The 15,964-nt window shown below is 37.8% G+C and overlaps 1 protein-coding gene across 7 annotated transcripts in view; it reads right to left on the bottom strand.

Annotated features, from left to right (window-relative positions):
• LOC127569455 (transcription elongation regulator 1-like) overlaps positions 1 to 15,964 on the bottom strand; it is an 82,374-nt gene that overhangs the window by 36,382 nt on the left and 30,028 nt on the right. For 2 of the 7 annotated variants that reach the window (XM_052014117.1, XM_052014119.1), the window contains exons 5-8: positions 12,778 to 13,131; positions 4,004 to 4,033; positions 3,364 to 3,426; positions 516 to 713 (exon numbers count right to left, since the gene is read on the bottom strand). In XM_052014117.1, the coding sequence (XP_051870077.1) occupies positions 516 to 713; positions 3,364 to 3,426; positions 4,004 to 4,033; positions 12,778 to 13,131 (645 nt within the window). The remainder of the gene's footprint in view (positions 1 to 515; positions 714 to 3,363; positions 3,427 to 4,003; positions 4,034 to 12,777; positions 13,132 to 15,964) is intronic. The other 5 variants (XM_052014121.1, XM_052014122.1, XM_052014118.1 and 2 more) reach the window with 4 other exon arrangements.

Raw genomic sequence — 15,964 nt, 5'->3', positions numbered from 1 at the left:
AATCCTCTCCAGTTTTCCACTACTGTCTTCCTTTAGGACACTTCTTATACCGAACCCTAACTGTCCTAAATATGGGTTCAGTGCCAAGTTTGTTAATGTTCCTTATCACCTGGAAATGTTTGTCGTATTACAATACAACACAAACACAAGTCGCACAATACAAATATAAGTTGTTGTTCTTAGTCTGATCTCACAGGCAGTAAGTGGTTGTGTAATAGCTGATTCAAGTGGTGATAGGAGAAGGGGAATAGAATTATCACCACCAGGCTGGATATGTATGGATGCAGGTGAGATTCAGGGATAGCTACAATATACCAAGTGGGCAAGTAGCTTGTCAAAGCTCATTAACTTCTCTGACATTATAACTATCTCCCATAGGTGCTGGTGATGACCCAGTAATCACAGAACTGTACTTCAGTTGGAACTCAAGCTTAATAGAGGGGTGGATAATGGAGGTAAATCAATAACTATCACAAGGTATTAAGCCTTCCTTTTGGAAAGGAATGAATACTTACCTTTCTCTTTGAGTTCCTGCGGTTTCTCCCATGTAGATTCTAAAGTCCTGTTGTTATAATAATATGTTTTTCCATCACCAGTTTTATATTCTGTCCATTCAGATCCTGGAATACCTCCGGGAAGGGCAGCAGAGGAAGCTATTGTAACCTGTGGAGGCAACATCGGCACCATAGGTGGGGCCATTCCTGGCAACATACCTGAAAAGGAGAACAGAATGTTGAAGTTACACCATAATGGTTACATTTTTATTCTGTACAAAAAGAAAACAATATTCAATCTTGCTACTTTATGAATGAAATTTATTATACTAGAAGCTGCTTTGATGACCCATCTCAAAAGCTAAACCTGCTTAGCTAAAGATATTGTTTCTAAGCTTTCAAAAGTTGTCTTCACTGTTCACCATACCTCCTGTTGCTAATATTTTTGTTTGAAAATGGCTTCAAATCCCTTTATCTTTAATGAGAGCACACTGTCGGGACAACCACCATCTTCAAATGGTTTGAGTGGATTTGCTTATTTCTAAGTTGGTGTTCCTATTGACAATACTGTTGTAAAATCAATTAGTTTGAAGTAAAATCTATTTTGTCAAAAGAAAATTGTTGAAACTTCTTTCATACGGAATTGATATCTTTGATACCCTTCCTAGAATTTCCAGTGCTACCCTTCAGTTTTTTTTAAAAATCGATTCTTTTCTTCTTAATACTCCAAGTTGCAGTAATATGCAAAAATGCTAAAACCACCTTTAAATTCATTCTGCCACTTGCAAGATGAAACATGCAGAATGAAATAACAAATCAGAATCCCTATACACAACTTGGAAGCAAGCAGTCAAACAAATAAAAACAATTTCTGTTCAGCTGCTTCCTGCAAGTTTGAAACAAGCTTGTGCCCTAGCCTACACTTAATTAAACATTCATACAATACAACTTTACACAAACTTCCATTTGCTTCCAAGGGAAACCCCACCCACCACAAACAATGAACATAATAACTTAATCATAATTTACTCTGTATGAAGAGAATTCTAAATGAATGGTTTAAGCAAAATACGAAGAGTTTTCTATTTATTAAAATGAGACCTCTGCCTTCATTTTAATTTGTGGTTTATTTTAAGGATTTTTTGTTCATCAATGGAGAAAAGCAGATGAATATCGGAATTCAAATAGTATTGCATGATTGTATGATGCTTCAAATGTTAATTTCACCAGTATTTTCTTTATAGCATTTAAGCTTACTGTTGAAGGAATGAAAGATAACAGTTTTATTGTTTACGTTTTTAATTTTCACTTTTACCCAGATTACCATTTTGTACATGCGGATTTTCAAAACGACTTAACACTGCCCAGTCAGCAGCACATTTGGTTCCTGAATGCAATTCAGAAAGTGCCTAAGCACAAAAGAGAAGTGAACATTGCACATTCAAGAAAGAAACCTTCATTGCAGAATAATTGTAAAGCTAGATAGGACATTATCTCAAATAAATTCAATTGCATCTCTTTGGGGAAATAAAAGGTCAATTCCCAATCCTATTGAAAGATAATGAGCTCTCATTTTCCCTCTTTTTTTTAAAAAGATATCCTCAAATTTTTTAAACCGCTGAACTGAAGATATGGTGTAGTTCAGTGCTTAGTATTGAAACTGCTGCCACTTGGATTTTATTTTCTTCCCATGTGACAATCAACATAAATTATCTCAATGGCTTATGCATGAAGTTTCATTGTTCTAATGCAATGAAAAATCAAATATTCTCTCATCTCAGTCTTGCTGCAAGCCATCTTTTACTCACAATTATAATACTCTAGGCTTTTATGGTCATGAACGATATCCTTACAAACCATATTCTGGATACTCAAGGAACAAGATCTGCTGCTTTGATGAATTTTCAAAGCCAGCATGTGCTGAAATGTCTAACACAAAATGATAGGTTTGGGGACATGTGAAACAACTTTTCTGTTCCTCAATGCTACATTAAAACCTTTGTGGACTACAGTATTCTATTTCTCCGCTGAAGTGTGCTTGAAAACCATCCAACAGATGGGGCCACAAAGACACAAGGCTAGAGAAATTATATCATTTGTCTGGAGATATGCCCACCGTTTAGGATTTTACCAACCACAAAAGAGGAGTACAACAGATCCTTGCTCATTATATATGCATGGAACTAGTCAGTATGATGGCAGAATAGCACCTTGACATTCAGATACTTTTAACTTCTAACGTCAAATGCTTGTTCACAGTTGGATGCAACACTGGAAATAATTTCCCCTACTCCTTGTAACCACAATTATTATAATGGCAGAGTTCTCCTTTCTTTCAAAGTGGAATTATTTTATACTATTTAAATTATATTAACAAAACCAACAAAACAAAAAGAAACAGATTTATAAGAAACTGCAGAACAAATTACAAAGACAGGTTATGTGGCAACAATTAAAGGTATGCATGCAAACTAGTTACCATAAAGAAATGGATTTATACACACAAGCACTGGTTAACAGAGGAAGCACAACAAAGTGGATGAAGGGAGGCTTTACTCAAGCACTAACAAATGAACACAAATCAATACAAGCAAAAATATTGGTGAACTACATTTAATTTTGCACCACCCCTACCCCACCCTCCACAACCCAACCCAAAGCAATATTTTGCAGAGCATGGCATTTTCCAAGCTGATGCTAAAAGGACCCCAAGTGATTCTTTTATTGATGGAACATTTGTATAATGCTATCTAACTTAAAATAAAGCCAGAGGTTTGGGATGAGTATTTAGTTGGACAGTTAAAATAAAGTCATAACATTCAAATATCATGCCACTAATAAGACAGAAAGGACCAAGTTAAAATATTACCATTCTTGGCGGTAGTGACTGTCTTTACATACGGGCAGCTGACTATTTGCATCATTGCTACACCTGTAAGAATGGATAAGCAAGCATGTTGGAGAAAAGATAGGCGTCAGCTGCTGTAATGACTTTAAAGCTGCATTATAGTAAAAACATGTTCCAATTCCTCACTAAGGTTACTACTTGGGAAAAATACAGTACAACATTGCAGAGAAAACGTGTGCACATCAGCTTATTTCTTTCACTGTCATTGTTTGAAGTGTAAATGTAAATTGGCATTCGAGGGGATTTAATGGTACGGTGCATTCCCATGATACGTACACACTTATCCTGGGTAAACATTTAAAAGGAACGAACTTGTGTACATCATGACACTTTATTTAAAAAAAATAAATACCTTGTCATACAGTAACATTAGGAAAGCATCAAGACATTTGCATTGCCTGAACTATACAGAGTAACAGATCAGTGAAAACTAGAGTAATTTAACTATATTTTATGCAGCTCTATGGGAAGATGCATTTATATGAAAATTGTTGTGACTATCAAACATTAATACCAAAGTCTCCTGATGAAACAAGGGAAACTTTGGTTTGTTTTTTTAAAAAAAACAAAAAATAAACATTTAACTGAGGTATGCACTTACAGGTAAGTGGAGTAGACTGTACTTGTAAACCTGCAAGAATTGACACAGGTACATCCTCAGGATCTAATAACTGAATCTTTCAGATAATGTACAGAAAGTATGAATTACTGAACATCAAGTAGTGCACATACCAAACCTATTTCAGTAAGAATATATGCACATTTTCCAAAAGAAAACAATGAAAACAAAATTTAAGTCAAAGTATAATGCAGCTTTAAACTAAGCTGGAATAAATTTATCCTTCACTGATACTGATTCCACCAAAAATTTACATCAAAATCTTGCCAAATATAGTTATTAATTACTTCAAAATTGGTCTTTAGCCAAAATGCTTATTAAAATGCAATATTTTTCCTTATAAACTGGGGAACTCAGTCTACTTAAAATCAATCCTATTATCAGGAGTTGCTAAGATCAGACTTTTTTAAAATTACGCATACCGACCAAACCAATTTTTCACTTTGTCTACTTTTTCCAAGTCACTAGGTTGTCTTGGGCTAAAGTTCAATTGGATGCCATGCCAGTTGTTTTGGACATCATCCATGTTTCTTAGATAGCGGGTGCTTCACATCGTTCAATTAAACAGAGCCAAAATTTTGCACAATTTTCTGATGCTAAATCCAAATTCCAGCAACAGTTGGAATCAGGAAGAGAAATTGCCGCCCTCCTTCACCATGGAATGTAATGCCAATTGTAGCACTTTTCCATGAATGTAATTGATGGCATCAGCAGACATAGTTTGGGTTCTGATACTGTGAACTGTCACTGCCTTAACGAGCTGAGCCATGAGAGTCAACTGCATTAGTACAACTGGCACAACTTGCAGTATGTAAATAGAAGCACTCCTTTGAATTTTAACAATTGAAGGAAGTGGAATTTTCTCATTAAGCTCAGGACCCCCACATCTCTTAAGATCTCCAGTGCTTCTTTGTTATCATTCAGAGAGTATTACACTCTATACCATTTTGGGTCCAAAGTGAGTATTCCCACACGTCCATATTTAAATCTACATTGTCCATAAGCTCTTTGAATATCTTTTCAATATAACACTTCCATCTGCAGTCTTATTATGCAAGCCTGGCATGAGTAATTGGCTTTTTAATCCTTTTATTTGCCCTTTATAAACAAAGTGAACAGTTGCAGCCCTAACATGGATTCTTGCAGAGTCCCACAGGCTAGATTCTGCCAATCTGAGTTTTTCTGCATTATTGTCTCTTGATGCTCATCCAATCTCATAACCAGGCCAACAGATTTCTTTCAACTCCATGAGCTTCGTCTTTAGCTGACAGTCTCTTATGAGGAATTTTATACACATCAAGATGAAGAAACTACATATCCATTATGAAAACCATTCTCTTAACTTCAACAACCCTTTCAAATGAAATGGATTAAGCTATCTAGCTCCTTGAAATCATGGATCCGAGTCTTACCTATGCCCTTATAGGGGGCATTAGCGCTCAGTTTAGAGCATAATTTTTTTTTAAAAATGCAAAAATTGATCATTTAACTCTTTTGCTGTTAAATGAAATAGATGTTAAAACCTTCCTATGAAGAAGTGCTCGAGACCTCTGTAGCTAATCTGCTTTCCCCCAACTCAGTTAGAAGCAAAGCTGAGCATCCTCAGGAATGAAGGTGTGGGCAAAAGCAGGCACTGAAGTTTTTTTTACAACAGCAGCATTTGGAAGAAACATATACAAGACAAATATTACTCATGTTTGACACTTGCTGGGTCATTAAGAAAAAAACTCCCAGCTGAAACAGTTTTGCACTCTGCTCAGTGCAATTGTCTCAAGAAAAACATCTTTCGATGGTTGTAATTTCTTATCAGTGCTTCTGATTAAAGCATTTTCTATGAATTAATAAAGGCACATTTTCTCAATTTTCTTAAAAAGCAGGGTGCCATCTGTATATGAACCCTGGTTCGAGACGGCAGTCATGGAGGAAATACGCTCCCCAGACCCTGCCAATCAAGCCCTTTACACATTTGATACATTTTGATCAGATCCCCTCTACTTCTTCTGAACGCCAAAGAATACAGTCCCGGTCTACTTGATCTCTCCTCCTACGCAACCCACCACTCCCAACGCCAGTCCAGTGAATATCCCTTGCACTCCCTCTGAAAGGAAACACATCCTGTCCGAGCCAAGGATCCCCAAAACTGTACACAATACTCCAGGTGCCATCTCACCAAGATTTCCTGTAAGATTTCCTTAGTCCTGCAATTAAATTCTCTTAAGTTAAGGGTTAACATACCATTCGCTCTCTTGGTCAATTGCTGCACCTGCAAGATGACTTTCAGTGAGTATTCTACAATCATATTTAAATTCCTCTGAATATCATCGCTACCCAATTTCTCACAATTTGAAAAATGCTTTGCTTTATTGTCTCGAGCACTAAGTGGAAGACTTGACATTTCTCCACATTGTCAATGTTCTCGTCCACGCACTCAGTTTGTCCACATCCACCTGAAGCTTCTTTGCATACTTCTCCACATTTGCAATCACCCTTAGTTTGGTTTCATCAGCAAAGTTGAAAATATGACATTCGGTCCCCTCACCCAAATTATTGATATAACTTGTTGACAGATTGCACCACTCTCTCTGGTACCCCACTCGCCATTGCCTGCCAAGCTTACAATGATTAATTTATTCCCACTCATTGCTTTCTATCCAATAACTAAATCTCAGTCCATTTCAGTATATTACCCCTAATCTGTGTGATCTCACCTGGTTGACTAATGTCCTTGTGAAGTCTTCTGAAAATTCAGATGCACCATGGGCACTAGTTCGCTCTTATCTATGCTAGTAATTGTAATCTCAAAGAACAACAGCCTATTATCAAATCAGATTTCCCCCCCATAAATCTATGCTGACTTTACTCATTCCTATTATTTTGGAGGTGTTCTGTTATTACATCCTTCATGATAGATTATCCCAACAGAACAGAATTCTAATCAAGATTCAACTGCAGATTGATGTCCATTCTCCCTATTCCTATCTGCCGCACTCATTCAGCAATTTCATCTTAGAAAATGAACTCTCCAAATTCACAGCATTTATTTCTGTTACATCAGCATTCCAAAACAAGTCTTCTGCCATGGGTTGCCCAATATTTCCCTTGGAGTTATGCAATTTTAGAGGCATATCTGTAACAGAACAACTCAGACATCTAGTTTATGACATGGGCCATTAGTTCTGACATTCCACATTTCCCCAGAATTTCTGCACTACTGCTCATGTGTCCACCAAATACACTAATGCACTGATAACAGGAATGCAATCAGTGCTCACTATTTAGATGTAAAGCAAGTTCCAGCATTCACCCACTCAAGTCTGGGCAAATTTAGGAAAAAGTGAGACGATGATAAATCTAACTGAAGTATCATCAGACTATTTCCCAAAGATCGGTTCTGGAGATTGCCTAAATTACTACAGGCAAGAGAATTAGCAAATTTTTAAAAATGCACAATTGTTACAGTCTGCAAATTTTGCTCAAAAAGATGGGATGAGCAGATTCATATGTCAAAATGGAACTGAATTTATACTTGACAACAAAAAATTGCCATGGGGTGAAAAAAAAACAGGAGTATTGTGATTCATTGAGTCATCAGCACAGGCATAATACATGATCTGACCCCTTACACTATGTATGATTTTATGACCAAAGCAGGTCAGACACATTGTGTTGAAAACCCACCAGTGTATAGCATACAGTTCCACCCTGCAGCACTCTTTCAAGTATCCTGTTTCATGAGTTAGAATATTGTGTATCATTTACCATTATCTGAAGAGAGGTTCATTTAGAGTTGGGTAATCTCATGTGGAGCACAGATTGTTGATCACTTAATAAGTATAAATCTGAAGGTTTATTTATTTCTTGGTTCATATTTCACCCTTGCTTGGGCTTGCCAACAACACAGATGTAGTCACATGACCTTGTTAAATTGCCTGTGAAAGATGAGTTCTTACCTTCACCACCCCCTGACCCCACTGAGAGTTGATAACAAAACCCAGCTTTAGAGATGAGAACAGAGGGAAAAATGGCAGAATCTGGAAAACCTACTGACAGTTGAATGATACAATAGCATAATGCTCAATGGACAGTACAACTAATTAAGCATAGCATTTAACATTGGGAAGAAGTTTCAGCTTTTAAATTATTTTGTCCTATTTGTCTTCAGAATCTGTAGAATTAGCCGGTGTAACTAATCTTGTTTTATATGGCTGCAAGTGCCAAGAATAAACTGAAGCTGAGGAGCCTGCAAGAGCATACTATCTTCTTTATTATGCCAAGTTCTAAAATTGTAAAACTGGAGTAACCTTCAAACATGTTAGAATGGTGCTTGTCAGTGCCTATGGTACAACTGCTCTTCGCTACCACAATAAGAATGCTAATAAGCATCTGTACGCATTTTTCTGCGAAATTGTAAATCTTCGTTGGTACAAGTGTTCGGGGTATAATTTGGAAGTCTGAAAATATTTTAGATCCCATAACAAGTTTTTTCCTGAAAGGGTCCATTAACCAGTCATTCACACATCCCTTTATCGCAAAAGCAAAAAAGGATAAATTAGATAAAGGTGAATCTCATGTCACAGAAAATTTGAACAACTGCTTTGTATAAAACCTACCACCTGGAGGTAATTTCAATACCACATATTTTTGCACACAGATTTCCTTCAAACAACTTGTATGGGGCAAATGTACCATATGATGAAGAACTAAGCTAAAATTCTGGTTCTGATTTCAGGGCTACTCAGTGCCATTAGATTATGACTCTTGTTTGGGGAATTCAGAAAATAACAGCTGTTCTGGGGGGTTGACAAGCACTGAGGTGGTGGTTGGGGTGGAAATATCTGATAGGATTAGAAAAAAACTGCCATGAGAAGTAAGGAAGAGGAGAGACTAGTAAACTCAAGACAAGGTTAAGACATGAAAACTAATCAGAGCCATACAGCATAGAAATGGGCCCTCCAGCCCACTGAGACTGCACTAACCAACAAACACCCATTTACACCAACCCTACACTAATCTCCGCATTCCCATTAACACCCCACCAATTCTAAGGAGGAAAATAAAGTGGCCACTGAATCTACCAACCCTCAAGTCCTTGGTATGTAGGAGGAAACTGGAGCACCCAAAATAGCAGACAAAAGAAGAACAAGAAGCAGTCAGTACTGTAACACATCCAGTTTAAGTGACATAACCAGATTCACTGCTCTGATGTTGAAAGTTAACTTTAAATAAATGAGCTTAATTAGTTAATCCAATTGCCCATATAGTTCCCTTTGCAGGATTTTCCTTACATTATAGTTGATGTTTAATTACCAAGTGCATTCCAATCATTTTACATGTATAAAATTTTCACAAGCCATCATACTTGACGGCTGTCAGAAACATTTCCTCTCCACTTCAAGTCTCTAGACATCACTGCACAAACACTAACAATTGGAAAAAAATGTTAGCGACATTTTTAAAGAAAGCAAATAATCTGATCCCTTCACCACCGATTCACTCTTCAAACTCGCATACAGGTATATGAATTAGGAGCAGGAATAGACCATTCAACCAATCAAGACTACTCTGCCATTTAACAAGATCATGGCTTATCTAACCAACTCTGAATTCCCATCTACCCACCATAAACTTACACCACATTGTAATCTAATCAGAATCTCTGCTTCCACTGCTCTGAAGAAGAATTCAAAAGACAACCATCTGAAAGAAAAAATTTGGCTTCACTACAACCTAAGCAGTCAAATCCATTTTTTAAATTGTGATCTCTAGTTCTAGATTCTCCAATAAGAGGCAACATCCTCACCATGTACACAGTGGCAAGACCCCTCAGGATTTCATGCATTTCAATCAAGTCTTCTGAATCTTCCAAATTCCAACATACACAAGAGCTATTCGTCTAATAAACTGTTGAACTGCTTCCAACGCAATAACATCTTTCCTTACATAAGGAGACCAACACAGTACACAATATTCCAGATGTGGTTTTACCAAGGCCATATGTAACTGAAGCATAAATTCACTACTTTTGCACTTAACAAACGATAACATTATTAACTATTCTAATGATATATTGTAACTGCATTGTCTTTTGCAAATCATGCACAAGAACACCCAAATCCCTCTGCATCCCAGACACCTGCAAACCTTTGGCACTTAATATGCATTTATTGCCCAAGTTGGACAGTTACACATTTTTTCCCACATGAAATTCCATTTGCCAGACCCTTGCCCACTCACTTTTGTGGGACTTGTAAGCAATCCCTTTGTGGCTTCCTATGCCCTTTTCACAATTCAGTAAATTACATTAAATTGCATCAGCAATAAACTTAGCAACAGTATCTTCAGTGCCTTGGTCTAAGTCATTTATAGAGACTATAAATTGTAAAAAGTTGAAGACTTAATATTTAGCACATCTTGCCAAATGAAAAAATATCCATTGATGGTCAGACTCTGTCTCCTTTTAGTCAGCCAATCTACAAATCATGCCAATATGTTACCTTCTACACCATGACCTTCTGTTTTCTGCAACTGATGTTGCACCTTATCAAGGGTCTGAACATCCACCAGTTCCCCTTTAGTCACAGCATGGGTCGCTGCTTCAAAAGAATCCCAAGAAATTGGTTAAACCTGATTTGCCTTGCACAAAACCATTCTGACAGCCTGATTATCTTGGAATTTTTCTTACTGCCCTGCTGAAACATCTTTAAGAAAATCTTTGAGCGTTTTCTCAATGACAGATGCCAAGCTAACTGGCCAAACCAACTTCTCTCCCCCTTTTTGAATAAAGGAGTTATATTTCACCTTCTCTGTCATTATATATTACCTATACCAACAAAGGGAATATAAATTCATTTTCAAAATAACCCAAGTTACATTAACTGTTCAGAATTTAGTGTAAAATGAGGAATAATCCCTTCTCATTTCCAACCTCTCACCAGCCAAAGGTCACACAGTCAATCTCAACATAATCCAAATCTTCACATCTGAAAGGAGTCAAAATCAAAGATCACAAATAGTATCATCTGAACAAAATTTGACCATGCATTGACTCCATGAAGGCCGGAAAGCTTTACACAGTTCTGCATCACAAGGTGCAGGTCTACTTTGATGGTAATTCACAAGTTCAACCTTGCCTCATTAGCTTTTATGGGTATCTGAGTTCTTCTCACACCAAGCAAATGCCACCTTTAACATCCATAATTACTGATCATTCCTCTCTGCCCCCCCTCTTTGTCGGAGCACCACCCAGGTTCCACTCCCTACATCTAAATCACCTGTCCCACAACCCCCACAGCTGTTATCTGCCCGACCTATTTCCCCCCACCCCATTTATATCTTCAACAAGCCCTCTCCTGATCATCCACCTGATACCCATCCAAACTTTCTGTCCTCATCCTCCACTCAAACACCCTGGCACTGAGCAATCTTCTCCCCAACTTCACTTTATATGTCAGTACAATATTGCAGAAAAAGGGCCTTTTCTACCTTGCAAAATTCCTCAGGCTTTCCTTTCAATGGGCCAAACCAATGGATGCTGCAGGCCAAAACTGGACCAACGTATTAAGTTCACATGTCTCTTGTAGGGACTAATCAGACCTTCCATATCATTTTCAGGTACAACTCATACTCTTTGTCGCAATTTGAAGAAACAGCTCTTCATCCAAAAGTTAAAACAAAATTTCTAATACCAAATATACAAGCAGCATTAAACATTTAAAATTTCTGCACTGGGAATTCTCACCCATCAGGCTCTCAAGCAAGTTTGCAAAACTTGCACCACTCATGTGAGAACCCAGCTGAAACTTTAATTGCTAAACCCAACATGATTGTTGTTAAAAATAAATGCAGCTTTAAAATTTGTAATAAATAGTGAAAACAAATGAAGTTTGACAAGTAGAAGTACCATTGAAGCCAATGCAATTTTCACTGCAAAACAAGGTAAACACACCAGCTAAATAGTTATCCTTGACACCATTTAAACAAAAGTTACTATTTTCTCATGGCTGTTTTCCAATCAATTGAAGAGACCAACTTTTAATAGCTGAATGATTTATAAACATCACATACATCTATTATGAATTCCTGAACAAAATAAGTAACAAAGTATGCACAGAGAGATGGCCTACTTTGCATCAGAAGATAATCCTCTATGCAGTATGGGTGGGAGGGGGGTAATAAAGAATTCTCGCTACAATCTTCTCTTCATCTGAATTCTACTAGGACTATCATGGGAAGGTGTTCGCTCACTCACTGCAAAGGCATTTATATTTACGTGATGGACAATAACTTTGGAAGTCAGAAGCTTAACATCCAGACACAACTCCCCCCTTTTAAGCACAGCAGCACATTTCAGTTCTCCATCAGACAGAAAACGGGTTATTCTGTATGTTTTCTATGCCCCTGACCTTTTTTCCTAGGGACCAGGGAAGTTGTATTTCTAGCTCTTCTGCTTGATGTCAATTTAAAGTGTTTTTATTAGTTCACTAAGTTGCATCAGGAAATGCTCATGTTCAAACATTCTTAAATTATATGTATACACTGTAATAAACTTAACTGCTAGATTAATTATTTTAAATGCCAAAGGGTTAGCTTTACTGACCTGTTACTGCAGAAAGCCAGGACATACACAAAGATTACAACCGAAATAGAGCACACAAAATCCAAGTTTCAAGAAGCAGATACCAACATAAAAAGTGGCCACCAGGGAGAATGAACAAATGAACATGAATAACATTACTGTTAGAGAAATCGTATCTTACCTGGCAATGGAATTGGCATGCCAGGCAATGGCACACGGAATGGCGGCACCATCACTGGAGGAAAGGCTGGGATTGCTGCGGCTGGTTGAGGCACTGAATGCGGCACGGGCTGCGGTACAGGTGGGGGCATGGCCTGTTGCATAGACTGAGGTACGGACTGCTGTGTCGCACTGGTAGTCACGGCTACAGAGACGGGCGGCGTTGGGGTAGCCACAGAGGCAGCAGGAGGAGGCTGATCGGGAGCTGCAGATACCAGTGGAAAAGTAAAGCTGGCACCGTCACTTGACACACTCCTCATACTTTTTCCAAACCCTTTTAATGCTGAATAAGTTGGTGTGCTTAATCGCATATGATCTGTACCATTGCAAATGAAACAAAAGCAGCTGTTGGAAAAATATATCACACTAAACAGGCTATGAAAACCTCAACTTCTCTAATACAAGCAAAATATTTTCTAGGAATGGCAACCATCTTTGAATAAACCATTTCAGTAGGTATGGCTTTCAGGTTTTGTTTCATAAAACCACAGACTGTACCGCAATAATCATGTCATGGTTACTCTGTATGTTTTGCAATGTATGAGAATGCTGTATCGTGCCGAAGGAATAAAAATGAAGCTGGATGGGTAGAGGATTGATTGCAAAAGGTAAAATTTGTTGTAGTGAAGATCTACTTTGCCACCTTCCAGTAAACATTAGCACTTGACAGTTCAATTTAAAAAGTCAATACTAGTGTTTGTCTCTGAAACTACTAAACTATAAACATGTTAAATCTTTAAATCTGAGATTAAAAGATTTCCATTACCCTACAATATTAAGAAAGAGTTGGGACAACGGCAGCTAACCACCACCCCAAACACTCACTCCATTCACTCGTGGCTGCAGTGCATACCATCTGTGGGGAAAAAAAAATCACTCTAGTTATTTGCCTAGGTCATTCGAACTGCATATCCTAAACTTGCAACCTCTACCCCTAAGGACAGAGCAAGCAGGTGCTCAGCAGAAATGTGACCTGCAGTTCCTTACATTGTACACTATTCTTTCTTGGAAATATGTTGCTGCTCCTTCATTGATACTGGGTATAAATCCTAGGACTCCTTATCCAACAGTATTGTTCATTCACCACAAGGACAATAGCTGTTGACTGCCACCTTCTGAAAGGCAATTAGGGGTGGACAATACATATTTCTTAGTGCCTCCACATAGAGTCAGAATTGCACCCTACAGAAACGTGCCCTTTGGCCCATCACATCCATGCTGACCTTTTCGCCCATCTATACAAATCCTATTTACCTTCATTAGGTCTGTATCCTTGCGTCCTTGGTCTCTAAGTGCCTGTCAAAATGCTTCTTAAAAGTAGTGATTATATCTGATTGCACCACTGTGTAAAAAAAACTTTTCCCTCACATTCCCTTTAAAACTTCAAGCCTATACCCTCTTCTTAGATTCTGTCCATCTACCCCATGACTCTTACAATTTTTATACACCACTCTCAGGTCACTCCTCGGCCTCCTTCACTCGAGGCAAATCAAACCCAGCTAATCCAATCTCACCCCATAATTAAAGTCCTTCAGTCAAGGCAACATCCTGGTGAATCTCCTCTGCACTCTCTCCAGTACAATCACATTCTTCCTACAGTGTGGTGACCAGAACTGCATACAATACTCCAAATGTTCTGTGCACTGTTTACACTAGTATTTTGTACATTGATTCATCTGATCTGTAAGATGGATGATGTCCTACGTGGAAACAAAAATTCTTACAAGCAGCTTAAAATCTGAAGCCTGAAGCCATTCACCTCACACGTACTAATTACCACTTAATAATTTCACAATATCCACAGGTTTCAGACTGATCAAACAATAGAGACAAAATCAAAATGAACCACATTTTTGAAAAGTAAATGCCTTAAAAGGGCATACAGCACAATTATTGCACAATGAAAATTAGTGGGAGTCATGTCCAAACGTTATGATATTTTTTACCTAAGCATTGAAACAATAGCTATTTCCTGCAGACCAGGCGAGTTGCATGAAATCTAAGAACAGGAGGATTCAAAGCTAATCACTAATAAATTAGTCAATCCCTGTCAGTGATGCTGATGGGTTTCTATAATTGGTCTCAATATCATTTGGCTGGAAAAGTGTGATTAAGAAGACAAGATATCCATTCTTTTCATTTACTTGTTAACAATTATTAAAATTTAAACATGAGGAATAACTACTTGGTGAAATATTCATGGATGATGCCATCTGAAACCCATGAAATGGATCCACAGTAGAGGAGGATTGATCAAAACAAAGTACTCCCTCACTATTGCATATATTAGGTCAATTCACGCTACTAACAGTAAATAGAAACAAAAAATCCATTAATTTGAACTGCACCAAACTTGTGATAGTTTCTCATTACAATTATGAAACGCTGCACCATTTGCCAGACCATCAAATTGTTTCACGCACAAATGGTGGTAGAAACTTTGGTCTACGACACTCCTGCTAAATGAAAACATTCTGTGCAGGCGTACATCTTCTGTGCACCACTGTATTCCGACAAGTACATTCCCTCACATCCATTATCCCATAACTTACTTTAAGATTTAAAAATCATCCTTGCTTCAAAAACTTGGTAACTTTTAAAAGAACTAAGATGCTTGCTTGCTCTTCTTGTCAATAAGCATCAATATGAATTTCCATATCAATATTTACGATGAAATATTCTGCCTAACCTCAAAAAAAAGGACTGCATTGCCCCTTCACATATATGGGTTTGGTTACTGCACAGCCATCTCACTTTAAAAATGCACTTAATCTTGTCCCATCTTTGCACAACACCATAGATCAACCAACAGTTTCCCCACACACACATAGATCAATTGCCAGGATTAATGCAGTCAACAGTGGAAGTTCCATAGATCTCAGTTACTGCATGGGTTTTAAGGTGAGTAAGTTTGAAGAAGTTATTTGCATTTATAAAATGCCTTGTAGAACCTCTCGATGTTCCAAAACAGTTAACAAATAAAACACTTTTGAAATGCTAGCAACATTGCAAAGCAAAATATGCAGTCAACATTTTTCATGGGGTGCAGATGTCACTATCAAGACAAGGATTTATTGTCCTTCCAAAATTGCCCTTGGGGTGGTGGTGGTGGCTGCCACTTTGGCTGCTGCCTCACAGCTCCAGGATTC

Source organism: Pristis pectinata, chromosome 4, assembly GCF_009764475.1.
Source record: "Pristis pectinata isolate sPriPec2 chromosome 4, sPriPec2.1.pri, whole genome shotgun sequence".
Classification (NCBI taxonomy): Eukaryota; Metazoa; Chordata; class Chondrichthyes; order Rhinopristiformes; family Pristidae; genus Pristis; species Pristis pectinata.
Note: the sequence above shows the minus strand (reverse complement) of the source record. Positions and strands in the feature narration are given on the sequence as shown.